Below are 27,249 nucleotides of genomic sequence, written 5' to 3'. Positions count from 1 at the left end.
ACCAGCTGAGCCACAAGTGCTGGGCTGCACTCCCATGAATAGTGCAACACTGTTAAGGTACAAAGTAGGAAATGTGAGGTTTACTGTAAAAGTTGTGAAGATTTCCCAGGAAACTATGTTGTAGTGTACCAAAGATGGCCTCATGGTTTGTGAATTTAGAACCAGGAGACCGTACTGTAGCAGAAGAAAACCATTTTTGTGATATAGTGTATGAGCTTCTTTGTTCACCTGTGATAGCTGTACTTGCTTTTTGCCATACTGAGGTCAGACTTACTGCCTGAAAGACATACTATTTTAGGAAAGCCTCCTGGTCCTTAACAAGGGTACTATGGCTCCCAGTTCTTCTCAGCAGAAACAGGGGAGTGTGAAGAGCTGCATGCATCTCACTTATTTTAATTAGCTTCTTTCATTACTTTTCTTTGGTGTCATTTAAGTTTCTCCTTACATCTTATTTTCTCTGTCTGTCAAAGGTGAGCAGTAAAAATGCTGATAAATAATTCAACAAGAATTCTAGATGACACTTGGGATAGAGATAAATGCAAAACTATAGCAACCAGCATAAGAAAACAAAGTGTGGTTATAAATGTGTTAATTTTGGCTGGTCTCAAAAGAGATGGCAGAGCATGTTCTTGAAGCAGGAGGGGGTGGGGGAGAGAGGAAATACAGGCTCATCTCCCCAGCTGGCATGTGTTAAATGAGAAAGAGAGAAGAAACCCTTTCCCTTTGCTTGTCCCTGTTCTTGTTTTGCCATGGTGTCTTGACTCAAGAGATGTTTGGTGCTGTGCTTTAGCTATTCCTTGCTTTGTCTCTATGGGAGCCCTAACTTCTGGCTGCTGTGAATCCTTGCAGTTGTTCACAGTGCAGTGACCTCTGTAAGCCATGGCAGTCTGGCATCCTGTGGCGTCTTGCTGCACTTTTAGTGTAGATTCCCTTAGGTAATGAAGGTATAGAGGTATTTTGTTTGGGCTATAAAGTAATGAGGGATTCATTTGGTGACTCCAAATACCAATAAAGTCTTACTTCTGTCTTGTAGTTCTGTCTATTTGCTAGGTATTTTTTATATCTTTTTATTGGTCTGTCATCATAAGGCGACTCTTTAGTTTATATTTTAATCAGAATTTATTTTGGTATTTGGAGTTGATATGTTTGGAAATCAAAGACCTTTGACTCTGTGTTGTAAGTACCAAGGAAAGGAAAAGTCTTTTATTTCAGGTACTTATTATGGTAGAAAGCAAAAGCCATGTAAATCGTAGAATGTACTAAAGAGCTAGTGTGATGCTGCATATCATACTCTGATAAAAGTCTTGAAGCAAGGTCATAAAAGAAATAATTGCAGATTTGTTAGATGTGTAACCTAATTACTTATGAAACATGGTTTTTAACACGTTCATTTATTTTCAATCTGCTTATGATCTGATTCTGTTTTATTTTAAATTGGTGATGATTATGCTATTGATTTAAATTTCTATTAGTTGGAAGTTCATGACTTTAATTCTGACTGTGGTTTTCATCTTGAATTCTTTATTTCAGTTAACATTTTTGCTAGATTAACATATGAAGTGCAAGTAAGGTCACAGACAATCAACCTCAGTCACTGGGACCTACAGGTGTGGTTAGTGACAAAAGTAGTTGTGCATTTTATATATGATAGTTCTTATGATGAAACCATTTAAACATTCAACAGGTAAATGAAACTATTCCACAGGCGTCTCAGAAGACTTAAGAATCAGGAGGTGGCATAATTTTTTGATAGCGAGTCCTCTGCCTGCTCCTTTTAACAGTGACTGAGCTTCTGTCAAGGGAAGAAAGCCTGTGGAATGTTATGCTCTCCCATGTTCAAGAGTGGGAGAAAATAAAGACTATTTCTCCCTGAAATAATGCCTTTTATTTTTCCTTCTGAAAAAACCCATGTTTTACTACTCAGATATATAATTTTTTTAATAATCTTTTTTCTAAATGTCTGAAATGTTTGCAATGTGATGTTGCTGTTTTACATTGCTCCAAAGACACAAATTTTCCAAAGTCATAATTTGTGTTTCCCTCTCACTCATTATTTCCCTCATTCTCTTTATGTGATATGTGCTTGTTTAGAGGAAAACTGCAGTGTTAAATGCAGCAGCTTGCACAATGATCTCTTAGTGATCCAGCTTTTAAAGGTGGTGTGAGTCTCTATGAAAATGTGTGATGCTTAAAGAAATTCTTTCTGGAATTCATAATGCAATTCTGAAGGATTAATCAGTTAGTTTTATTGTCTGCTTCCCACAAGGGGAACTGCTGCTTCTAAGTGCAGTCCTTTTGTAGGTGACAACTGTTTATTTTCCTGTCTGGTGTGCTCCTTGGTGCAAGTTAGATAAACTAAGCTGCCTTAGCTAAAGAAGTTGCTAGGGTTGTTCAAGGTATTAATAGAGAGTGGGTGAGGTGAGGACAGTTCTGTAGTCAACTGACTTTCCCTTCCTTGTTTACATTTTTCTCTATATGTTTTGGTGTACTGTCAACTCTTTAATCTCATCCTTCCTTCCTTTGCTCTTATTCCACTTTTTCTGAGGTTGCTACAGCAGAGGCAATCATTTGGGCTGTAAGTCTGTAGCCTAAGATGAGTTCTGGCAGTTCTGCAGGTCCTTTGCCCAAGGAACAATATCTCCTGAGAGTTTCAGCAGTGTGTTTTTGGGATAGTTAAAACAGTTTCAGCAGTGTGGTTTTGGGTCCACGTGGCCTTCTGAGCAGTTTTCTGTTGTGCCATTGCCTGTGTTCAAGCGTGGTCCTTGCTTGGCTTGGCATGACTAATGTCTGAAAATGCACAGAGTAATAGAGGAAGAAGAATTTAATATTGGCATTTTTATGTAAAACACCGAGAAGAGAGCATTTCCTCATTTTCTTTCATATGGATGATTTGTGCCAGTAGTGGGAAGTAGTGCTGAAGGTGCATTGTGAATCCAAGTATACTTAAGTGAGTGCTGTCTGTGTTTAACTCTTGAGCATGTCTTTTTCTCTCCTGTATTGGGCTTTCTCAGCAAGATTTACAGTATTAGGTAGCAGTGGTGCATAGTACAGTGAAGAGAAAAGCTGTCAGATCAAACTCGGTGTGTTGTTTCCTTTTAGTCCAAGATGCCTTAGTAAGATGAGCCGGCAGATGTGAAATTAGCATTCAGCAAAGAACACAAATCCTTTTGTTTCATTCTCAGAAATCTGACTGGGGGAGTGGGGAATAAGTTGTACTAGTGATTTGTTTAATTTGCTTTTTATGAGAATGAATAGGAGGAAACTGCAATCTTCCTAGGATCTGAAGTAAAAAAGACAGACTTGTTTACAAGGAAGAGTGGCTGACACTCTCTGCCATGCAGAGCATTGTGGTACTAGTACAATGAAGCAGTAAGAATATGATTAACAATATGATAAATGTTGATTAATGTGATTATGTGTGTGTCTCCTTGAACGTTTACACTTGGGTCAAGTGTGTGTTTAGATGCTTTGCTAGACACCCTTGCTTAGCATTTTCTATGGTGGAGCTGAGAGTCAATTAATGGGGAGGAGGACAGCTGGAAGTAAACAGGACTTAAGACTAGCAGCATGATTACCTGAATTATGACTCCTGCTTTTCCTTGCCATTAAAAGTAGCATTAAAATTAGCATTTCTATTCCGAAAGAGAGTATGTAAAGCTCTAAGACTGGGTTTTACCCTGAGTTTCTTTCCTGTTTTTAATGTTCTTTCACTACTGTGAAGTTAAAGTCCATTCTGCTGGAAGCAGGTGGAATATTGTGGGGAAGTTTCACTATAAGTTTCTCCTATTTTTAGGGGCTGCTCTAAGTGTCTGCTCTTGATTGCTGGGAGAGGAAGGATATTGTAATAGCCAAGATTTTTCAGATCTTAGCCATTAATTAATTTTTTTTGTTTATATTGAATTGTTGTTGCTGTTCTTGAACTGTCTCAGATTCAAGGAAGAAGTTCCAAAGTCTGCAGATTAGAATTTCTCTACTTCTAAAGGAAGAAATATAAGCTTGAAAGTGTTTGAGAAACAGTAAGGAGGCTGTGCAATGCTAATTTTTCTGCCGCTGTTTTTATCCAAGTCAAGGTTAACTCTGAGTTTTAGTTTCTTATGTGTAAAATGGCATTATTTATTTGAATACATGAGGAGGAAAGTGTAATCATTGCTGGTAAGGTTAAGGTATGCTCACTTGAATAATCTTCAGAATTTATTGCAACAATTTCTTATTCTGCTGTCATGTATATATCTTTATTTTCCATGTGCTGGATGTGTGGCTGTGTTCTAAAATAGTTCTTTTTTTTTTTCCTTAGTGTTTTTATATTGCTTTCCTGCAATTTCTCTTCTTGGACTTTTCCCCCAAATCAATACCTTCTGCATATATCTTTTGGAACAAATAGATATGTTGCTTTTTGGTGGTTCTGGTAAGTAGCCATCTGCCATCTTTCTGGGCTTACAACTTCAAATTAGAATATATTATTGCATGTTACATAGCACAGTGCATTTTAAAGCTCAAACAGCTAATACTATTTATCTAACTGTGGGGTGAATACTTATCAGGCCCACTCGATTAGATTTCTTTTTGCTTTTGAAAAGTTGTGTACAAGTTTTTAAAACTATGGGTTGCAAATTATGGTTGATATCAAAGAGCTCTTTCCTGCCATATGTGATGTGAATCTTTACTATATTTATTAAAAAAGAAAACCTTTAACTTTCTTTTTTTGTTAGTATCTAGAAAAAAAAGTTTGCATTTTTCCACAGAAAGGCATATTGACAAGAATCTTGATGTGTGATAAATTTTTTGTGTTATTTCAGTCAGAGATTAAAGAAGACCCTTGAGAGATGAAGCATCGAGATTTTTTGTTGGTAGTGGTTTTTTTTTTTTTTTTCATTATAGCTTAAGTAGCTGGGAAGACTGAGGTGCATCTACACTGTCATCTTAGTTTGGGTCAGAAATAAAGTTCTTCTTTCTTCCCACTTACCAGATGTCTCTATTTCAGCTGCTGCTGGGTTCGTGTCTGCATTGTACAGCATTTCCCGAAGCTTTGTTGTTCTGATTGTCCTCTATGCCTTCTGCTTCAGTGCAGTGAAGGTAAGCCAGAAAAACAGCACTGGAACAATTCAAAATTTCAAGCTGGAAATTGATGTAATCTAGGGAGACTAGTATTGTTTGGTCCTACATTGTTGTTGCTTACCAAAATAAGCTTTGCAAGCCATGCTTCAGTTTCTGCATGTTAGTTACACTGAAATAGACCGAAACTGTAGCAGAAATTCTTAAGTAAATGTGTCTCTAATACCTGTGATTATTCGCCTCTTATATGTATCAGTGTGAAATGATCCACTGAATTTTCTCTGCAAACATAAACAGCAGCCTTGACTTAAAAAGCTGCAGTTTCTGTTGACCTGCATAGCCAGGCCAAATTTGCTCATAATTCCCAGTAAGGTTTTTGCTGTTGCTTCATAACAATATGCCTAAGAACTTAAATGTTGAGCAACCAGCGGACCATCTAAGTAAGTAATGTGTCTGCATCCACAGTGAAATGCAGTTTAGGAATTTAATTCTAGCCAGATGACTGGTTTTGCCACTTTTTTCCCTTATATCCCACAATTGTTACACTAGGGATGTTGGAGAGTGTGCTTATAATTTGGTGTCTGCGAATTTGTCAAGTCCCTTCCTGAATATGCTGGTCCTCTCTGAGTCCACAGATTTGTGCCAGCAAATTCTATATGTTCACTGTGAAATTCTAGACTCTGTGCAAAGCAGTGCTGTCCTTCATTGGTTTTAAGCTAATTTCACCAGGTCTTCCTGATGCCTAGTATTGTAGGATTTGTGGATAACCTGGTCTGCATTCTTTTCATCTGCTGCCTTTACAGTTTTGCAGGCATCAGATATATCTCCCTCAGCCATCTCTTTTAAACTGAAGAGTCCCAGCCTTTCTTGTGTCTCCCTGTAAAGCAGCTGCTTTCTTAGAGGTAGCTAAGTTACTCACCTTGCTCTGCTGTTGACTTCAGATGTGGAGAGGCAGTTGTGTATGGTGCTCAGGATGCAGGTGTGCCACAGCTTTCTATGCTGGCATATAAGACTGGTTCCCTTGCCAGTGGTGCCCAGTTTTGGGCAATGTTCAATCTAAAGCATTTTTAAAATTATTATTATTTTTTATTTTAATGTGTAGTGCCTATGTCCTCTGCATGGGACGCTTTAAAAATGGCAATGAAATTTTGTCTGCCTTCAAGTCAGCTGTAAAATTCCGAGTGAACACAGCAAGACCAGTATTTCATGTTAGACTTGTGAGAAAATTTATCCTATACAGGGCCAGCCTTTTGGCAGTGTTTCATTGAGACCTGGATGCTGTCAGTGTCCATGCAGGGGTGCAGCAGGATGTGCTGTGGTTGACAGGCTGTCCTTGACATCTTGTGGGCGCATGTCAGAGGAAGCTTTGTGGTGGCACATGCACAGCACACACAGAGAACCCAATATGAGGTTCTGCAGCTGCCAAGGCTGTATCATGCCAGCACCCAGGCTGGTGATTTACACAGATGAGAGGTGTTCCTTTAAGGGAATTCTTTTAGGAACATCACCATTTCTATAGTGGCTTTCAATAATTTTTTACTTGAATTTTTCAGTAGAAGCCTTAAATCAAAGAAGGACAATTATAATGCCTTAATGGTTACCTGATCAGAGCTGTCTGTGTGTTCTTAACCACTCCCAGCAGTAAGGTAAAATGTGTTAAACTCATTTGGCAGCTTGAGTCCTTACAAAATAAATTACAGCAACTCAGCTGCTGTGTTAAGACACTTGAAATTAAATGTCTTTGAACCTGTGGTGTTCTCCCAGGGAATCTCCTGTCACCTGGCTCACCCACTTTGCAGTTGTGTTGGTCAGAGCTGACCCAGCTGTGTGATTGATGCTACAAAGTTTAACTGCTGCTTCTGCAGTTTGCTGCAAAAGTAGCCAGTCCCCGTACTGCTGTTTTCTGGCTGTATTAACAATTTAGAAACTAGCAGCTGGGATGGAGAAGGAGGCTCTTCTTAAGACTGAACAGAAGAAGAAAATGGGTAACTGGGATGAGAAACAATGATAGAAATGAAAGGTGCTACATGGAAGGCAGGAGTTAAATTACTGTTATACAGGCTAATACCTGGGGAATGATTTTTTTTTTCCTTTTTTTTTTTTTTTGGTTTTGGGGTGTTTTTTGTTGGTTTGGTTTTTTTTGTTTTTTTTTTTGGTTGGTTGGTTGGTTGGGTTTTTTTTTGTTCCTAAGATTAGCAGATGGTGATTCACTAGTTGAGGGTAGGAAAGTTGTGTTATGGATACTTCAAAAATGTTTTTTGTGAACAGTAGGGGAAAAAAGCCACTTAAAATAGTCTACATACTCTTTTCTCAGCATAATACTTTAAATTACAGCATGCAGGTGGCTTTGTAGATAAGCAATCTCCTTGTGGATTAGGCTTCAAACTGCTTAGAAATATGCTTTTAATGCTACCCTGAAGTTGAGTGCTGTGAAAGATTTACAAGATATCTGTTGTAAATTACTAATATTAAGTTCAGACTTTCTGTTCACACAGAAGTTAGAGTTAATTTGAATTTTAATGGCACTGTTCCAGTAAAGGCACTTCTGAGAAGGTTAATTTAAAGCATGTAAAGATGATTCCTCTTGCTTCAGCTCATAATCTGAGTCTACTGGGGTGCTTGAAATTTCATACATTTTTTCTTCTAGAAGTTACGAAACAAGCACTTGTGTTAAACCCCCTTGTTCTTCAGTCAGGTCCAGAGATTTCTATTTTGAGCTGATTTCTGTCATGTTGCAAGAGAATGATTATTTGGTTGATGGAAGAAGAGTAGGAATGGGCTTAATCTGATCCTGAATAGGGCCCACTGTGAAAGGTGGTCTAATACCCCTGTAAGTAACTCAAGCTGTTTTGATAAGTAGTGAGCAGCAATTTTGTTTCTTAATCAAATGACAATTTTTCAAATCAATGACAATTTTAACTTTTGGTGTGCTAGAAATTGTAGAGTTTAACTCAAAACTGAGCAACTGCTGTAGTATGTTTCACTGAGGTGTTTGCACAACAGTGGTAACATGGTTTTCTTCAAGCTAGAAGGAATGTTTCTTCCATACTTGCACTTCATAGCTGTTTTTTTTTTATTCTTATTTTACTCTGTGCATTTTGATCAGTTTGCCAAAACCAACAGAAAAAAATTTTCAATATTTATGGAGGTCAAAAAAAAAAGTCACCATAATCAAAATTTTTCAGGGCAGGAAAACATGATAGATTCTATTTGGCAGAGGACTTCTGGGTTGCAAAGCATGTTGTTTTGGCTGAAATGTAGCATCCTCAAATGTCAACTCTATTTATTGGCAGAACATCTTATAGCTCAGCAGGTGTAACTACCAGAGTTCTATTTCCTGAATAAATTGCAGAGGAGAATGGATCTCTAAGTGATTTTGTGCTATTTACTGGTGAACAATTGCTCACATCAAATGCCCAGCCTGAAGAACATTCCAGTGGTATCAGGCTTGATTCTGTCCTTCCTTAAGTTGTTCTTTTGTTCTAGTTATATTCTTGCAGGATGAAATAGTCTAACCTGCTTTCTCTCTGTACATTAATTATTCTGAAAGGAAATAATATTACTCCTGAAGCAGTTAATTGGAAGAATAATTAAATTACCCTATTAGTTTCCTTTGTTATTAAAATAAAACCAATTTTTATTTTATAATTAACCTGTGTTCTTAAGTGAGTTTTTCTTGTTCTTTTTTTAGAGCGTAAGCTATATATACATACAATAGTTTGATTTAGTTGTGCTCAGATTTTGAAATTCATTTTGAATAGCAAATTCACAGTGATTGTTTGCTCTAGAACTTCAGTTTTAGAAAGTTAGGAAGTAGGAATTGTTTTGGGGTATGTCTACAGACCAGTATAAGTGCTCAAGGTACCTTTTAGCATGTGAATATAAACTCTGAAAACTGAGACTAATGGGCCTGTGCTGAAGTCCTGTGCCTTGTCCAGACTGATTTTGCTGTTGAATTATGTTGTACAAGACCAACTGAGACCCTGTATGGAAAAGGAGCTGTGGTATAAACGTATTAGTTAACATAAGTTTAACTTTCCAGTTTAACAATAATTCTCGTGGATTTTCATTCAAGTAAGTTGCCTGAGGAAAATTATTATACAGTATTCTCAGTTGAGAGTTCATCCTGTGACCTGCAGACAATGTTTGGCATGTCCAACAGGTTCATCAGGCCCTATCACTCTTTTGGAGTGACCTTGCAGTGCTGTCACGTGACCAGAAATATTTCTCTCTCCTGGCTAAAATGCACATAGCACCTAAAAGAGGATGGGCAGATCTGTAGTCCTGTGTGAACGGTGAGGGTGCAGGTTGGGTCAGGTGCCAGGCTGCTGTCATGTCCCGTCACAGACCTTGATCAGAAGCACATGATGTGTTCTGGGGAGCGGTGCACACCGCTCACCTGGCAGACCTGGGGGTTTTTTATGTGGCCGAATGTGCAGTTTCACACAACTATAGTAAAGGACAGACTGTCACCAGGGCAGGCACAAACTCTTTGCAAGATGATGATACCTGTGTGTGCTGCATGACTTGGACACTTGGAGAAGAAAAAGGAACGTGTTCTTCGGAGGTGACTGAGAAGCAAATGGGTCCCAGCTGCTGTGGCCAGGCAATGGCTCCCATCCCTACAGTGCTCCTGAGCAGCTTTGCCCTTGCTTGATATTGGTGTGGAGGAGCTGTGGGTCTGCAGCTTGTCAGGACCTCCTCTCATGGTGCTACTGCTGGGATGATCAGTTTTCATTTTCTGTAAAGCTGTCACATAAAAAAGAAACCCAAAATTGTTCACAGTAGGAAGTACAGAGTAATGCATCTTAAATTAGAACAGATAATTTCTCCATAAAAACCATAAGCACAAAATAGCAGGTCTCTGTCTGTGTATTTGAGGCCTTGAGGACTGATGGGCAGGACACAATTTGTCACTGCTGTCAGTGAAAGCAGCGTGTTGTGAGTGGAGCAGGTTTACAAGTCTGTCTGCCCTGGCTGGTGCAGAAGTTGTTCCTGGGGGTGATGATGTGAAATCACATGGATAGATTTCTGTAGTGCTATCCCTGTGCTGCAAAGGTGATTTGGTTACAGCTTTGAGGTGCTGTAGAGCATCTCTTCATAAACCTTACCCACGACACATTTGTATCATGAGTGATAGGACAGCAGCTGCTGTCCTTGCATATAACAATACTGTAAACCTGGTTTCTGGCAAGGAGTGTAGGAAATGCCTTAGATTCTGAAGTGCAAAAACCTGAGTTTCTCCTGCTTGCTTAAAAATTTCTTTATCTCCCAGACCTCTGTTTAATGATATCATCATCCTTATCCAGTTCTTTCCAGGTCCTCTATGAACTTTCATTTACTTTTGTGTAATACAAAGCTCTAAATCCTAAGCATGGTTTTATCAGCTCTTTTGTTCATCCCTTGGATTCTTGCATCCAGTAGTAGCAATTTTTCAGCTCACTATTTTTTTTCAAGCTCTTGGGTAACTCAGCTTAGTTTAACATTACCTGAGTTCACTTCAGCCAGGCTTTTATTTTTGATCTCATCTTCAATCCTGTAATCTTGAACAGAAATTGGCAGCTCTAATAGCTACCTTAGCATTGATATACGAAAGGGTTTTCTCTTTTTTCCAGGAGGAGGTGTTTTTATTTTTCAGATATTCCATCCATCAGATTGGAGACATGGGAATTTCTGTGCCATTTTTTCACTTGACTAGAATTTCATGATGTACTGATTTTTATCTCCTGCTCCATCTGCTTTGTGGTCTGTGCCCAAATATTTAAGAGATGTTTTTAAAAAAAGTCAGGTATGCCCTGTTACTTTTTTTACAAATATTTGTTCTGGAATTTAGCCATCCTGATATCAGTCTTTAGCATTCCAGTGTTCTAGGGTTTTGCCATGGGGCAGAAGAGCAAATCCCTGAATGTTTCTGGAATCAGTCAGTCCTTGTCTTCTGCCTTCTGTTCATGTCAGTTAGTTTGGATTTGAAATGTATCCAGAACCAGTTAAGTACTTGTCATCCGGATAATTTCTTTTTTTTTTCTTTTTTTTTTTTCTTTCGTGTGGAACTTGCAGTTTGTCTTAATCAGTCTGGAAAAAAAATCAGATTTTTGGACTTGGGTCAGAAAAATGGAACTGATGTGAATGTATTCATATGTGGCACACCAGCTTTTTCCAGCTCTGTGTAAATGTATATTTTTGAAATAAAAGTTAGATAGTTTCCGTTACCTCATACCTGAAGAAAGTACTCTCTGGTGGCTTATTTATTGCTTCAATGGACAGTTACTAAAAATCATGTGTGGATTTTAAACTGTTCTCAGCTCACTTTGATGTAGTTTGGCTTGTTAAATGAGTTTGAAACTCATTAATCAGAATAACAGTGCTCCTTGCTTCCCGTCTTCAGCGATGTAGTCTTCATCTGTGTACTAATAATTTTGAAATATTTGTCTTAGGGGTTTATGGTGAGAAAGAGTTGCAAGAATACATCTCCTTCAATCTGCTAAGATTGCCCAAATAAATTCCTAGATAGCAGTGAATGGGCTCATGTGTATAGACAGAATTCCTGTGTATGTAACTGACCAAAAATAGAAGTATAATATTGTTGGACAGCTTTATTTCTGCTGCATAGAATACTCCCAGTCCTTTTGGAGGTTTTGGAGGCTTTTTTTTTTTTTCTAATTGAGAAACTCCCGAGGTTCAAGCAAGAGCTGTTAGGGATGTTAATTTTGGAGAATATTCCTAGATAGCATGCCTTTCAGTAAGTGAAGTTTGCAGCCATAGTCAAGTCTTGCACTGTAGACATAGCTTCAGTAGTTATGGTCTTAGTTTTCTGTGTATAATAACTTATTTTCCAGATAGAGGAAAGGAATTATGCCTGTACAATCCAACATGGCCCAGGCTTGCTCTCACTGTCTGTCACTGTACAGGGATGTAGAAATCTGCTGTTTCTTTAGGATAAACTCACCATTATGTGAAACATGAGTATCCACGCTTTGGGCCTGAAGCTGCTGCTCATCTTGCATTTTAGCCAAGGCATTCCAGTCACAGACTGGGATCTGTTGTGTAAGGTGCTGTGTGTGGACACACATGGACACACCTGCATCAGTCCAGTCTTTATGGATTTTAAATTTCAGCAATGAAAATACAGTCCAAGATAGCAGCAATTGCAGAGAAAGAGGGCCAATGTTACTTGAAGTGGGTAGTGATACCTGTATTGTGGTAACTTATCATGCGTCATGTTTTTGGAGATCATCTGGGAAAGTAGTACTTTGTTTTTCATGGAAGATAAGGCTGGTGGGCATCTCTTCCTAGAACTTGTCTTAGTTCTGTGTAACATGAGGCACAGTGATTCACATATTTTGGTTCTTAGTGTTTACTGAAAAGGAGTATCCATGGTAATATGGTGTTAAGCTTATAGTTAGCCTTGTAGAGAACAAATTCTAACTATTTTCCCGTATTTTGGGGGGTGAAGAGGATTTCCTTTTACGATCTCTTTCAGAAAGTCAATGTTTTAGATCTTCAGAAATAGGATAATAGTATTTATTTCCATCTTTACCATCACACATCTGGAATGGTTGGCTGTCAGCCCTTCCCACTTATTGCTTGATATGTGAGCAGTGCTGCAGATCCATGATGAAGCAGCAGTGTAGGGGTAAGGAGAAAGAGCCAAGAAAGTTTGATTGACTTGCACAGGGGACTACGTGACTTTTGACTGTCCATTCCACCCCAAGCCATTCTCTAACTCTGTAAATAGTGATGAAATCATTAGAATGGAAAATCAGGTGTGTGAAGACCAACTGGAGTTTGTGTCCATGTTTAAAAACCCAGCCACTATGCCAATGCCTTAACCTTCAGTGATGCTGTCACTGCAGCAATCTGAAAAGTCACTGTTGAGTTGAAAGTAATACTCTGAAATAAAAAAAAAACAACAGAAAAAGTAACACTAATTTCTACTTAACATACTTGGTTCTCTGCTCAGAGCACTTTTTGTCTCTGGAGTAGAACAGATGATTTATTTGAGCATATCTTTGAAAGATAAGTGTGCTACATGCGGGTTTTTTATAAGAAAGAAGTAAAAAGGATAAATAATGTAAGACAGAAAACTACTAGCACTACTTTTTAAAAATACATTTGCCTTCCCACCTCTAGCAGTGCCAAAAGGCTCATAAGTTCAAAGACACCTTTATCTCCCCTTCTAGGGGATTGTTTTGGGATTAGGCAATTCTGTGGTTGGAATGGAACACCCCACTCCCACCACTGGTCTGTTGTAACTCATGGCTTTCATACTTAACCCTGTAAGCCTGTTTCACTTGTTTTAAAAATGACTGAGTGTCTGCATTGAAGCCAAAACCCTATATGAAAGCACTACGTGTCACCTCAACCCAATGAGGTAACCTAGGAAGTGGAAGTCCCTGTCTCATATGACAGATAATACCAGCTTCCAAGAGTAAAACCTGTCAGCCCTGTTTTCCCACTGGGAAGAATCATTGTTCAATTATCAGCTATATTATTTGTTTTTCATTTTTTTAAATTTAAAGCTACCAGGCATCATTTATGGGGGAGAAAAATGACAAAATGGAAGAGGGTTCATCACACTGATACTGCAGAAATGACACCTTTGTTCATTCTCATCTTTTCTACAACATTGTGCAGCATTTTTCTAGAAAATCCTGTTCTCTAGGCACATAGGGAATATTGATGCCTGCCCTACCTGCTTTCCTGGCTCCCTGATCTCTGAGTTTTGAGGGGACAATGACAGTTTGGAAATGGGGCACAGACCAGACAAATGCAGAAGCTATGTGTAATATGCAGAAAATATGGAAATAGAATTCCTGAGACATTAATGTGGGGATTCAGCTGTGTACAGCTTTATAGTAGAAAAAGGGTGGAATGATTTTTCAAACTGGCTTCTGATAAATTTCAGTATCAGAAATATTGCTCAACTCTTGATAGTATTTTGCTTTCAAAAGAAGTTGCAGAGCAAAGGGGCAGTCATGCACTAGAAGCTGCTGGGGGATCTGTACACAGTTGTGTTGTCCTAAAAAGGCAGAGGATGTTTGGATAGGCTGTGATTCAGCCATTTTCTTCAGTGTTTTGAAGAATATGAATCAATCGTGACAGGAGACTAAGCATGGGAAAAGCTAACCAAAAATATATTTGGCCCCAAAACTGGAAACAATGAAATGAAGAGTAGGATTGTATGGTAAAGTTTAAATTGTCAAATAAATGGTGCTGGATTCTTTCAGTAATAGCATGTGAATCTCTCTTTTGTTTGTAATTACTATTTTGGTAGGATTGTTTGATAGAATCAGGTTCTTCTGTCTTTTATCTTTGTAATTTTCAGTAGTATGATGAGGGGAAGATGATTCTTGGAATTAAAATTTCACTTTTTTTGGTACTACTTTTAGGATAACAAGGAATTTCTGAGTTAAATTGCAGAATTCCATGCTGCAATGGGTTAGGTGTTTGACATTTAAAATTAGTTTTTCTTAGGTATTCATTGCACCTGAAAGAAATAGTGTTTCCTAACATGCTGAGAAAGCATGCATAAAACTGAGCAAAATAAGACTAATAAACCTACTTAATCCTCTGAAAATGTTTGTGCTGTACTAACTTTAAAGTTTCCAAAGCAAGAGATAACCGTGCAGAAGTCTTGTTCACAGTAGCCTGAAGTTTCACAGATCCTGCAAGCATTGCTTCTCAAAACCTTTTCAGAGAGTGCTCTGGTGCAGGATCTGGTGAGTTCACATTTGGTTGATCAGGCAGAATTTATGTGCAGGCAAGGAATGTGATTAGTAAGTGAAATGGATTTGTTCCAAGTTTCTTTGTCCTTCACAGACGAAATCTGTTTTCTTCACAAATAGGACTCACAAGTATGTCTTAGGATCCCTAATTTGTACCTGAGGATGTCACAAATAATCTTTATAAGTGTTCCTTAAGCTTTATATTCTTTCTCTTACTCATTCTAGCCAGTTTTAGCTGTTAGAGTCACCTGGAGAGAGTTTCTCATCTCAGTTATATCCAGAGTGTGCTGGCGGGTGTGCCAATAGTCTCTTGTTTCCCTCCTCGGGGATGTCACACACAGGGGCCAGTGCTCTCCCTCTCTGCTGTGTTAGCATCCAAGCAGGGCCTGGGTGGAATGCACAAGGCAGCAGAAAGACGTCTGAAAGAAACCCCACTGCCTGATCTACATGATATTGTCATTTGTTAGGTGCAGTCTGGCTACCGGTCAAGTATCAGTGTATCAATTTAGTGTGTAGAGAAATGCACTGCAGTTGATTTCACTCGGATCTCATTTTAATGAGAATTTTCCTCTAACGTTTCATTGAAGAGGAAAGAAAGCCTGCCTTTCATGTGGTTTCCTAGCTAATTGCTGATTATAGGAGAGTTGCACAATATGACCACAAAACATGTCTTTAATTGCAAGGTTTTTTCACAGTAATAATCTTTGATATGAAAAAGGATTTTCAGTCTGTGGTAGATGGTGTACAAATGTAGATGTTGTGCATGTAACATTGCATTTATGATGTATGGCTTAACCTACTTATTTTGGCTTTTTAAGTTCTGCATTCCTAACTTTGCTTTCTGTCATCCTTTCAGGAACCCTGGGATGCACAGCACATTCCAGCACTGTTCTCTGCTTTCTGTGGTCTGCTAGTTGCACTTTCTTATCACCTCAGCAGACAAAGCAGCGACCCATCTGTGCTGATGTAAGTTGCCTGTAAATGTTTTTTTGCTGATTACTCTTTACAGCACACAGCCAGAGTGATGCCTGGGTTTCAGAACCACAGGGGTTGCTTCCTGAAAATACTGTGGTGAGGTGAAATTCCTCACCATGTCTGCATGGTTGGTATCAGTCCTGTATATGAATGAAGTGCTGCAGTCAGATCACCAGCAGGGCTGGTGTTCTTTAAGCAACACTATCCAAAATCTCTGAAGCAGATTTTTCCCCTCTAGGAGGTTGTGTGCTTGCCAGGTTGGAGGACAGTGATTTAGGTGAGGGGGGGTTCAGGCAACTGGAGCTGCAGAATGTGCATTGGTTAGCACTGGGACCAGTAGAAGGAACATTTAATATGCTGGGAAGGTGGCTGAATTCCAGCTCTTGCTGAGGATTACTTCAGTAGGCTATGCCTCTCAGTTTGAGGTTCCATCCTTCCTTTTGTTTTCTGACACAGTCTGCTAGAGGAGAGGAAGTGTATGCTAAGAGCTGACACTGCACACAAGGGAGATTAAGGGGAGAAGTCCCAACATTGTGATCTGCATGTTGAGGTTATGTGTGAGAGAGAGACCCAGTAGATCCATAGCTCAGGGGCAGCAAATGTGAATTTCCCAGTGAGGAAACGGTGATAAATGGCTGTTATAGGGGCTGTGGGGGTCAGCAAGCACCTAGGCAGTTACATCTATGGATGTGGGGCTAAGCAAGCAAGTGGGTTTTGTGCCACCAGTATCACCATGCCATTTGGAAGTCTGCTTCACAGCTCAGTTTTGTCCTAGGAGTGTGCAGAGGGCCTGGTGGGAAGTTCTCTCATAGAGAGTTCTCTCCTTTGATACATGAGGTGAGGCTCAAGGCTCATTATGCACAATTCTGCAATGCAGAAGAGAGAAGAGGGAAGTGGAGAGCTTTTTAAACCATTCAGGATTCTGTTTTAGTAGAGAAACTTGGAAAAAGCAGAACAGCACTGATGAGGAAGAAAAGATATAGAGCACTAGTAAGAAATTGTCATCCCAGTAAATCTTACTGAAGAGTCGAGAAATTCTTTACCGTCTGAAAAATTCAGGGAATCTGACATTTATACATTGCTAGGTGCTGATGTGGCAAAGCAGCAAGAACTGCTTGCATGTCTTGCCATGAACTTTACCCACAGCCTACTGAGTGAGACACGGGTGTCAGGCAGGCCTGGATCAAGCTTTGTGTGGATGATGTGTAGTTTTTTGGCCATTACAGTATGGAAACTATGTATTGAAGGAAGTAAAGCTATGTATTAGGGAGAGTTCTTAGCCTTGGAGTAAAATATACACAGGTAAATTGCAAGTCAGCATGAAATTGAGAGTTCTTTCAATTTTGAAGTAATTTCAATGTATCCTTTTCTCCCACTTCCCAGAAAGGACACACCAGTTCATGAACCTCTTTAATAAAACAGAAACTTTTCTTCCTTGAAACTTTTGTTTTAAGGAAGTTATCTTAAACTATTAAATGCATTTTAACTTGTAAATCTAGGTAGCAATTTCATAACATTTGCAATGAAATCTTCAGCAACTGAAATGGTTTCTAAAAATTAAGAATACATATACAACAACATCAAATGTTTATTGCGCAATTGTAAAAATGCACCATCCTTAAACAAAGAGATCTAAGATTTTTTCTCTAAACAACTCTGAACTTCTTTTAAATAAGTTAAGGAGATTGGAAAAAGTATTTAAGGTATGCCCTATGGCATAAAATTCAAGATGGATGAGGAGGTAGCACATAAATCTAGAAGAGAGAAATAATATACAGTTTGTACAAAATTGGCTTCCTTAGCCATTTTAACATGGGTCTAAAGAGCTCTCATGTTGGTTTCAGCTTAGCTGAAAGAGAACTAAGAGTCATAAATTCAACAGTACCCTCTCTGCTCATTCCTCTAAATGACTGAATCACATTGATTGGGCTGCTGAGACTCCTTAGGATTCTGATGAGGAATTTCTGCCCTGATCATAGGTAGAGCTGGTTTGTGTCAATGTCCAGTTAAACAGAGATAAGAATGCCAGTGTATATATGAAAAAGGAAATCTGAGGCTGTTGTTCCTCTTCTGTCCTTCAGGAATATTTATATCTGCTTCACATGTTCCAAAGTATACTAACAAGGAATTTTTTTTAAAACAGGTCCCTTATTCAGTGTAAATACGTCCCTCACTATCTACGCCAGCGATTTGAAGATTCATCAGAAGATCCACTCCCAGAAAAAATGAGAGAATCAGTGGTAAGGCTTTTTCTTTCATTAGTTTCTGTTCAAAGCTCTCTCATCCATTTTGCCCACAGAGGAACCTTGGTAATTTAAATAACTAAAAGCACAGATAGATGATCTTTACGGTGAGGCCAGCAGTATGAAGGGGATGCATGCCATTTTCCTTTCTGAAGGGCTCCTTTGAAGGTCTCTGCCACATTGATTCTTTAATATAGTCCATGGGCAGTGCTCTCTTAGAGCCTGGGGAGTGGTGCATCTCTCATCCTAGTACACAGAGAACTAATGCAGATTCTGTGCACAGAGTTGCAGCCTGGGAATCTGGTGTGTCCAAGGTAGGCTGGATTGTTCAATGAACGCTCAAAAAGGTGAGCAGGCCTGCCAGACTCTCTGTGTGTGCTGCAGAGGAGCAGGAGTTGGTCCGCAGAGTTACATGTGTTTAAAACAGCTCTTACTCTTTATTTTTCTGTGGGTAGGGCTACCTGTTTTTCAGGAATGCCTTTTCTGTGCCAGGATATACTCTTGCCTGTGTGCCATCCACCCCAGCCGAGCCAAGTGGAACACACAGTCAGACTTGGCACCTAGAGGTGGAAGAAGCACATGAAACTGGGATAGTATGGGAGAGGGAGGTACATGCCTGGTGCCAAGCATTGCCATCTCATCATCTCTTCTTTGCTTGGCAGGCTGTTTATTTACTACTGTCTGGCAGGAAGCTGTAAGTTTGTGTCAGCTTATTTCTCACTTCAGCATAAACATCGTGAAGTGACCCATCTTCCTTTTAGTGTCTTTTTATATTAAAAAAATGTTTGCTGTTACTCAGGGGAGGTTGATCTTCTAAGGCATTCATGTGGGAAGATCATCAAGTTTCCGGAAATGCTAAGGGGTGTTTGACATTTATTAGTCTTGTGAGCTGTCCTGCTTCCTGGCTGTCAGACAGCTCTTCTTCCTGACCACATCCCCACTGCCTGCACATCTGAGCATTTGCAACCTAGGCAGCTATTCCTAAACTTCTGAGTACTCTCTGAAATCCAGGAGCATTCAGAGAGTCTCTGGAAGATAGACTGCATTTTTTGACCCTTAGACATGACCTGGGAGTCCGTAGTTCCTACTGGCCTCCAGATGTCCCTTCAATGGGATGCATCTCTCATGTGCATCTTGAATAATTTCTTAGGCATTTTATAAGGTGTTGCACAGCCCACATCCAGCATATGCATTGATCCCACACTACCAATGTTTTCTACTTTTCTAAGCTGCTGCTTAGATTGTCATTTTTTACCATATATAAGGTTATTTTAAACTGCTTCATCTAATAGGGCCTATGTAAGATTAAGTGATATGGCTATTTCTTGTTGCTTGTATTGAGCTACAGTTTCTTGCAAACTAAACTGTTTGCAACAGTTGATACTGGAATATGGGTGTGCATCTAGAAACAGAGTAAAAAAAAATGAAGTATTTTTGGTAGAATTTTGCTGTATTCTGTAGTATTTGTGGTCTGTAGGTTATTGCTGTGGTTCATTGACATTCTGTTCTTGTACACAGGGACTGTATGGCAGATGTAATGGAAAGCTTCTCATGCTCCTGTAGCTCTCTTTTGCTGATAGTGCCTTTCTTGGAGGAATACAGAGTCTGATGTCATCTGTTCTGCAGATGGAGCCCAGCCTGGGGACTGAAGCAGTTACTGCAGCTGTCCACTTAACTGGTTTTATTTCACAGTGCAGAGGGAAACCTTGAGCAAGGCTTTAAAATATTGAAAATAAAACCCAAAAATAGTGGAAAAAATCTGCATCTAAGATCCTGCCTGTATTTTCAAAGTGAAGTAATTCTGCAGACTCTTAACAATTTTTATATCAGTGACATGGACAGGGATCTGCTGTCTTACACTAACACTGCACAGCTGCACTTGGGCCCTTGAGCCAATGGGCTGGAAGGTGCAGAAATATAGGGATAACTGCACTGGGATTTGCCAGACAAAGGACTTCAGTTCTTCTCTTCACAATGTTTCATTCCTGTCACACTTTTTCATTTTGTCACACTTTTAGGATTAATTAAGTGGGCTTCCTGGCACCTTTCCTCTCCATTCGGGAATTGGCACTTTTCTGCTCTGTATATTTGATACTCCATGCTGCTGCTTCCATGAGGCGGAGGCTGCTTTCCTTCAGTGTTGCTGGAGCTTGCTAGTTCTTTGCCTTCATTTTTTTCCCCTCTATCTGGGCTTCCTTCAGTCTGTATAAAAATTGTAAGCCAAAGTGTTTGCTTACGATTAGCAGTGCTAATTTGGAAGAAATTAGCTGAAGAGAGAGAGAGCAATTCCTGATGAATGTGGGCTCTTTGTCTAACCCCTGTGTTACCTGGTACCTCTGTCTCAGTTAAACACCAAGGAGACTCCCACTGCTATCTCACCAATGTAGTGCTAATAGGGCAAGTAGGGAAGAACTGAGGCAGGAGGAAATGCACGTGCATTGAATCCAAGGAGCACAATCAAGCCATAGTCCCTGCTGACTTGCTCCAGCAATAGCAGTCATGTTCAGGATGTAGGACTCGGCTGACTCTTCAAAGCCAATTTAAAATAATTTCCAGAAGTTTTGTAAGGGGATCTTCAAACTGTTCAGCAGCTGGGTGAAACAATGTATCAGTATTCAGAAGAGATTTCATGAGGGCAGCTCATTTATTCTTGAAGTGCTTCTCTGCGAGGAGAGTATTCCTAACCCCTGTCAGTGGCAGGAGATGGCAGGATGCAACACAAGCCAGCCTTGCCTTGGTGACATGTGGTCTACAAAACAGCATTTAAATAAGACCCATTTTAATCAGAAAGCCAGAGGCATACAGAATAAAATCACCTTCTCAAGCAGCTGAAAGCAAACAAGGTTAATGTTGAAAATTAATGTGTTGTTTTCTGGATGGCTTTGCATTGATGTTAGGAGTAATAAATACAGCATCTCTAATGTTTGATTACATGACTTTTACCCTTTTCCTTTCCTTGAATAGCTGTGTAAGAATTGCCAGCTTTGGAAGCCTGAATTATGAAGCAGCTGTGATTGATAATTGACCATTCAACTTTGAGAATGGAGCTTCCTACCATTATAATTAATTTCTGTAGGCATCCACATGGCTGATTACTAGATTAGGCAGTGGCCTGAGGGTGATAATGTGTTACATTCAAATTCAAGGTTCCTTCCTGGTCTTTAGTACAAACATTTAGATAGCTAATAAAAGGATTTGTACAAAGCTCCAAAAATCTAATTGAAAATAATGGTTGGACTTGATGATTTTAAAGATCTTGTCCACATAAACAATTCTATGATTCCGTGATAATAATTAAAACCAAAAAAAAAGTGCCACTCTAATATACTCTGCTTGTGAAATCCCCAAGGCATCAATGTTGGTTTGGAGTTACTTTTTTTTCCCCTTGAGCATAAAATTGAGAGTGTAGAATGGCTTTCAGCCCAAACTATAACTGTGATTGTCTCTCACTGGAGAGATTTGAACTGTGAATAGAGCTTAATTTCTACATTTTTGGACCAATTGCAGTGAAGGGCTCAAACATTATGCTATAGAGCTATTCAGTACTCAGCTCATAAGTTCCTGGCCTTGGGAATGATATCCAAAATCCTGCTTTAGTTGGGTCTAAAGTAGGCACATGGTTTTCAGGAGCTAGCTGCCTTCCACAGGAAGGCCAGGAGCCACAGATCCACCCCCAGCAGATAGATGCCCAAGGTTTTCTCCTGGAGACTAGCTGTGAGTCCCTCTCAGCCAGAGAGATCACTGCCATTTCCTGGGGGACCCCGTCCCCTGTGCAGTGACATGGAACAGAAGCAAGCACTGCTCAGCTTTGTTTTAGAGGAAAAAAAGTCTGAATTTTGTGAGAAGCTTGAAAGCGTTGGCCACATCAAGAGGGAGCTGCTGTGTGGACCATTGTGCCACACTCTGTGCAGTATATTTACATTTTGAAACAGTTCAGTGCAAGGACAGAAGGACAAACCTGGGCATATATGTTACTTTAAACACGCTCAGTATTGCCAGAAATGGAAAGCAATTGTCAAATTTGGAGTAAATATCTGAATAATAATAATTTCCTTTAAAAATAGGCCTTTTTTGTATAGGACTGTCAGAAGTTATTAGAGCACTGTTAAAAGGACAATTGCAAAAGGAAAGATGGAAAATAGAAGTCCTGTGCAGTATAATTTGTGTAACATGTTCTCTTCTGAACGTAATGTTTGAAAAGATTCTCTTTGGTGATGTGGCCTGGAATGGAAAATTAGGATGCCACTTCTCCCCAGAAATGTGCATTCTTATCACTTCTGCTGATTTTACAGCTAAATTTTTAATATTTTACATGGTTTTTAAAGTGTCAGCTCTTTCAGCCATCTGACTGTGAGAGAAATCAGCCATTTTAATAGTAAGCCTTTTGGGTTGTACAGAAGAGCTTGTGAATGTGATTGGAGTGTGTTTGTTGTTCTTAGAAGCTTGTTTTAGATTACTGAGTAGTTGAATTCAGCTGTGCAGAAAATGATACTTGATCAAGACTTTTCATGCTGTGTATTCACAAAGGGGCTGAAATAGTGCTATATAAATTTGACACTGCTTAATTTTCTCAGATACTGCTGTTTTATATAGGCTTTGTATGCAACATCTTTAAAAATATCTGGAAAGCTTAAAAAATCATTTCCATTGCATAGATTGGTAATAATTCAGTTATTCATTTTTATTAGACCGTGTTTTTTCAGTACTGCTGCTTGCTAGTGAGAGGAAGCTGTGAAAGAACTGAACAGAGAAGACCTGTGGGGGCAGGCAGGGAGCCAAGGTTTAGTCAGGGAAGAGAAGGCTGTTCCTGTGAGCTCCCTCATGTTGTGGTTCTTCTGTTGAATGTGACAGCCAAGGAGCAAGGCCACCTTTGAAAAGGTGGTCAGGAGGAGTTCCAAAGACCTGACTCTGCTCCCAACACATGTAGCCCATGCAGAGTACAGGACTGGCCAGAGAAGGATGGCTCTCAGAGTGGAGGGAGCACAACTCTTCTGGAGACGTGTACATACTCCTGAGCAGCCTGGGAAGGGCAGAGACCGTGGTGGCTGCTTGAGATTTCAGCTAAGCCGTCTTGGAGTTTCCTGGGACAAAGCAAAAGTACTTTCAGAGCCTGAAGGCTTTTTAGTCCTGCTGCATTTCAAAGGGCTGCTGCAGTAAGTGGAAGTGCTGATGCAGGTGACCTTTTACTGAGAAGCATCTTTCATAACAGGGAGTGGTAGGCAGCCTAAATATAGAAGTTGCTACTAGCTTCCCTGGTAATTCGCAACCCTTCTGTTCTTCGCTTGTTCTGCTTGCTTTCTTTTTTATCTCCTTTATTCGTAGCTTTGCCCTACCATCATCATTTTAGTTTTCTTTCTTTTTCTCTGATGAGATTCATTAAGATTACCTAGATAGCACTACCCGAAAGTCAGATGAACCTCTGGTTCTATCAAAAGTGCTGCTTTTCATGTGTTGTTTCTAGGTATCTTTGAATTAAAGCATAAGTCAGCTTCTAAACCAAGAGCTACAAATAGTTTCTCATTTGGTAACTTAGCAGCAGAATTGAGTGCTGAACCTAAATGCCCTTCTCATAAATCTAAGACAAGATTTTCATTTACTCACAAAAGCATTTGGGTGACCTCTGAAGTACAATTCAGAAGACCTCACAGATCACAAGCTATCTTGTTTATTTGTTTACTGAGAATGACATTTTAATCGCAAGAAAAATGTGCTGTGAAGACAGTGATATTTCCAATATTTAGAAACAAAGTTACTCCTACCACAGTTACAGATCTTTACGTAAAGGCAGATGTGTCCTTTCATTATCATTCAATGACACTGGAAAAAAGCCTTGTCTAAAATCCACAAAATCTTGCTGCAATTTGACTTCCAATAAAGAAAATCAGGGAATGGAACATGTCACTTTAGAACATAACTGTATTAATGTTGTGTCTTAGAAGACATTATGGAAAAGCATGACTTTTTTCAGTAATGCAAGAGAAAGGAAATAAGAAATATTAGTTCTTGAAATTAGAAAATGGAACCAGAATTTTGATTCCCAAAAATAAGAAGGTCATAATGGAAAAGAGTTATATTCCTCAAGCAGAATCAGATTCAGTATTAAAATGTATTGCTTTCATTTCTCCAATATTATAACTTTGTTATTTAAAAATATAATTCAAAATTAGGCGTGAAAAATTTAAATGTGATTACTTCAACAGACCTGGAGTGTGGAGAAATAATTTCCCAAAGCAGAGTGTAGAAAATACTTTTGTATTAGGGAATGCCGATTATCATTATTGCAATGCAGAGTGTAAGTAATTGAGAACAGAGTAATTACTTTGGTTAAAATAGTGCTGCCTTACTAATTGTGTATAAAATAATTATTTTCACAGAAAGAAATCTTGAAATCGGATCTCATTGTCTGCACAGCAGCTGCTGTTCTGTCATTTGCTGTCAGTGCCAGTACAGTGTTTCTGTCACTAAGGGTGTGTATCTATCTTTTTTTTCCTCCCCCTAAGGTATTATGTCTCTTATGCAAAACCACAAGGTGCTTTAACTGGAAAGAATAGTTGCTGTGGAAAGAGAAGTTAGTGAAAATGCATTTACTGGTCATGATAACACTGTTATATCTGCAAAGCAGTTAGTTTCTGGATATTTGTATTAATTTCAGTATTACCTATTTGACATCTCTTTCCATAAACAGCTCTTATGATATGGAACCCAGAGGACAGAATGAATAAGCCTGACATTTTGTCTTTTTTCCCCCAATCCTGGAGGAAAAAATTGGCTAATTGTGTGTGCAAAACACATATGTCAAAATCCATATTCACCTAGCGTCAAGAATTTGAAAATAGGAATAAAAATCAATTGCAGAAAAATACAATAACAGAAACTGTTAAAAAATGTTTAAAATATATAAATATATATATATGTATATGTATAAAACAATGTTGTATGTAAATTATAACTAGTTTTCCTTTTTTGTGCTTTGGCCCAGCCATTTCTCAGCATTGTGCTGTTTGCTTTAGCATGGACAGTGGGATTTGTGACACATTACATCCTTCCTCAGCTGCGCAAGCATCACCCCTGGCTGTGGATCTCCCACCCCATACTCAAAAGCAAAGAGCACCAGCAGCGGGAAGTGAGAGGTTTGTAAGAGTCTTTTCTAAACAGTGGATGCAATGACTTCCAGCTTGCCTTGCTTTGAAGAACAAAAAAATAAAAAAATCCAGAAGTAACAGAGCTGGGAGAATAAATTATCCTTTTACTTTTGAGTAGCACAGATATCTGATCATTTTAATTTTATCACTGCGCCGCCAGCAGATCTGTGAACCTGTAGGAATTGTCTTCTCAGGCCACTGCCCAGATGGGCTGAGACCAGGCAGACATGTCTGGAGATTGTCTAGTCTGATGGCCCTGCTCAGACCAGGGTCAACTAGAGCAGGTTGCTCAGGGCTGTGTCAAGTTTTTAATATTTTCAAGTGTAGAGACTCTTAAAACATTCTGGACATAGCATTCAGTCATCCTTACAGTAAGAAAGGTTGCTTCAGACTGTGGTGTTTGGGTGGATTTTAGTGGGTTGGGTTTTTTTTGCTTTTTTTCCCGCTTTTTTTTTGTTTTGTTTTGTTTTGTTTTGTTTTGTTTTTGTTTTGTTTTGTGGTTTTTGGTGGTTTATTTGTTTGGTACTACTTTTTTCTAGAAATGGATTTTCAGTTTGTGCCCATTTCTTTTGTCCTGTCTCTGGCACTACTGAGAACAGAATGGCTCCATCAACTTTACTTTCCCCCATCAGGTATTATTACCCCAAAAATGCTGCCAATCAGGCATTCATAAGATGCCCCCCAAGGCTTTTTCTTCTCAAAGTTAAGCAATCCCAGCTCTCTGTTTCTCCTCATATGTTGAATGTTCCTGTCCCTTAATCATTTCACAGCCTCTATGTGATCTTTCATGAGCCACTGTCTGATTTGCCTTTTGTTTTACATTCCAGCACTGTTACTTGCTGTGTTGCTTGACCTGGTATAGTTCATGCCTAATACATTGGCATTCTACATAATTTAAAACCTTAGAAGATTGATGAAATTGAGGTAGATTTTTTTCTACTTTCTGACATATCAGCAAATGTAGTGCAATTTAAGTGTTCTAATTTCAATTGTAGCACTTCTAGAGAAACATTACGATTGAAAAGAACTTAAATTTTCTTTAAGATTTGTTCTTGCTGATGTCTGCTGGCTTCAGTGGGTAGTGCCTTGATGCATGTGAATATAAGTCAATATTTTAGTATGTGGAGATCTGATTTCCTGCTCTGATAGAGTTATTTCTGAAGCAGGCAGTGTGCTTTGAGAAGTAAAGCTTCCCCCCTCCATCCCAGCTCTCTTTTTGCCTTTGCTACCAGCCAAAAGCTTGCTTGTCATTTCTTGATGGATCCCACGCCTTAATAATTCTCAGTATATGTTTCTGAAGTGTTTGAAGGCAGCATTTGCAGAACAGTCTGTTGAGGGACTTCAGTCTGTCTTCAACTAGACCACAGAAGAGTTTAGATCACTCTCTGGCAAACCATACATTAAGGATTTAAATCTTTTTTATTTTAAAAAAATTATGTTTTTCAAAACAATGACTTTCCAAACAAGGATTGGGTATGAAAAAAGTACCCAAGAGATTTGACTGAAGCTTACCTTTTAACTTTTACTGCAATATGCCAAGGAAGGTATAATAGAAATATAAATAATATTAACCACCATGCCGAGCTGAAAAGAATATCCAGGACTTCCTGTCCCTGACAACCAGTAATTCTGATAAATACCCAACTTGCACTGATTGTTTCAGCACTTAATCATAAAAGACCACTGTAGGATTTCTGATTAAGTCTGTCTTCATTTGTCAAAAACCATTGTTTTCCTAAGTGCAGTGACTCAGCATTTGAAAAGGTTGAAGGTAGAGACCTGCTACACTGATTTCCACAGACAGGTTTCCTTCTGTTTTGAGATCCAGCTGCATTTCTCATGCTGCCTGCTGTGGGGACAGGCTTTTTTTGCTTCTTTTGCAGTCCTCATTTATATATGGCACATTCCTGTACTTTGGGCTCTCAGTATTATTGCAATGTTGCTGGTGTTCTGTGTTAGAAAACAAGAGTAAAAAAAGAGAATTTATATATATATATATATATTTCAGTCCCTTAGGCTACTGCAGAGGTTTTTTATCATGTCTGAGATGAGACAGACTGTGGAAAAGGTAATCCCTTTGATAGATATGTCTGACGGGCTGTCTTATTTCTT

General features: G+C 39.1%; 1 protein-coding gene across 2 annotated transcripts in view; it reads left to right on the top strand.

Moving 5' to 3' along the window:
• PCNX2 (pecanex 2) overlaps positions 1-27,249 on the top strand; it is a 155,846-nt gene that overhangs the window by 47,539 nt on the left and 81,058 nt on the right. For both annotated transcript variants that reach the window (XM_030946434.1, XM_030946433.1), the window contains exons 14-19: positions 4,295-4,405; positions 4,982-5,073; positions 15,634-15,743; positions 17,896-17,992; positions 24,370-24,462; positions 24,975-25,125. In XM_030946434.1, coding sequence (XP_030802294.1) covers positions 4,295-4,405; positions 4,982-5,073; positions 15,634-15,743; positions 17,896-17,992; positions 24,370-24,462; positions 24,975-25,125 — 654 coding nt within the window. The remainder of the gene's footprint in view (positions 1-4,294; positions 4,406-4,981; positions 5,074-15,633; positions 15,744-17,895; positions 17,993-24,369; positions 24,463-24,974; positions 25,126-27,249) is intronic.

This window comes from Camarhynchus parvulus, chromosome 3 (genome assembly GCF_901933205.1).
Source record: "Camarhynchus parvulus chromosome 3, STF_HiC, whole genome shotgun sequence".
Classification (NCBI taxonomy): Eukaryota; Metazoa; Chordata; class Aves; order Passeriformes; family Thraupidae; genus Camarhynchus; species Camarhynchus parvulus.
The sequence above is the reverse complement of the archived record's forward strand: the minus strand, read 5'-3'. Positions and strand labels throughout refer to the sequence as shown.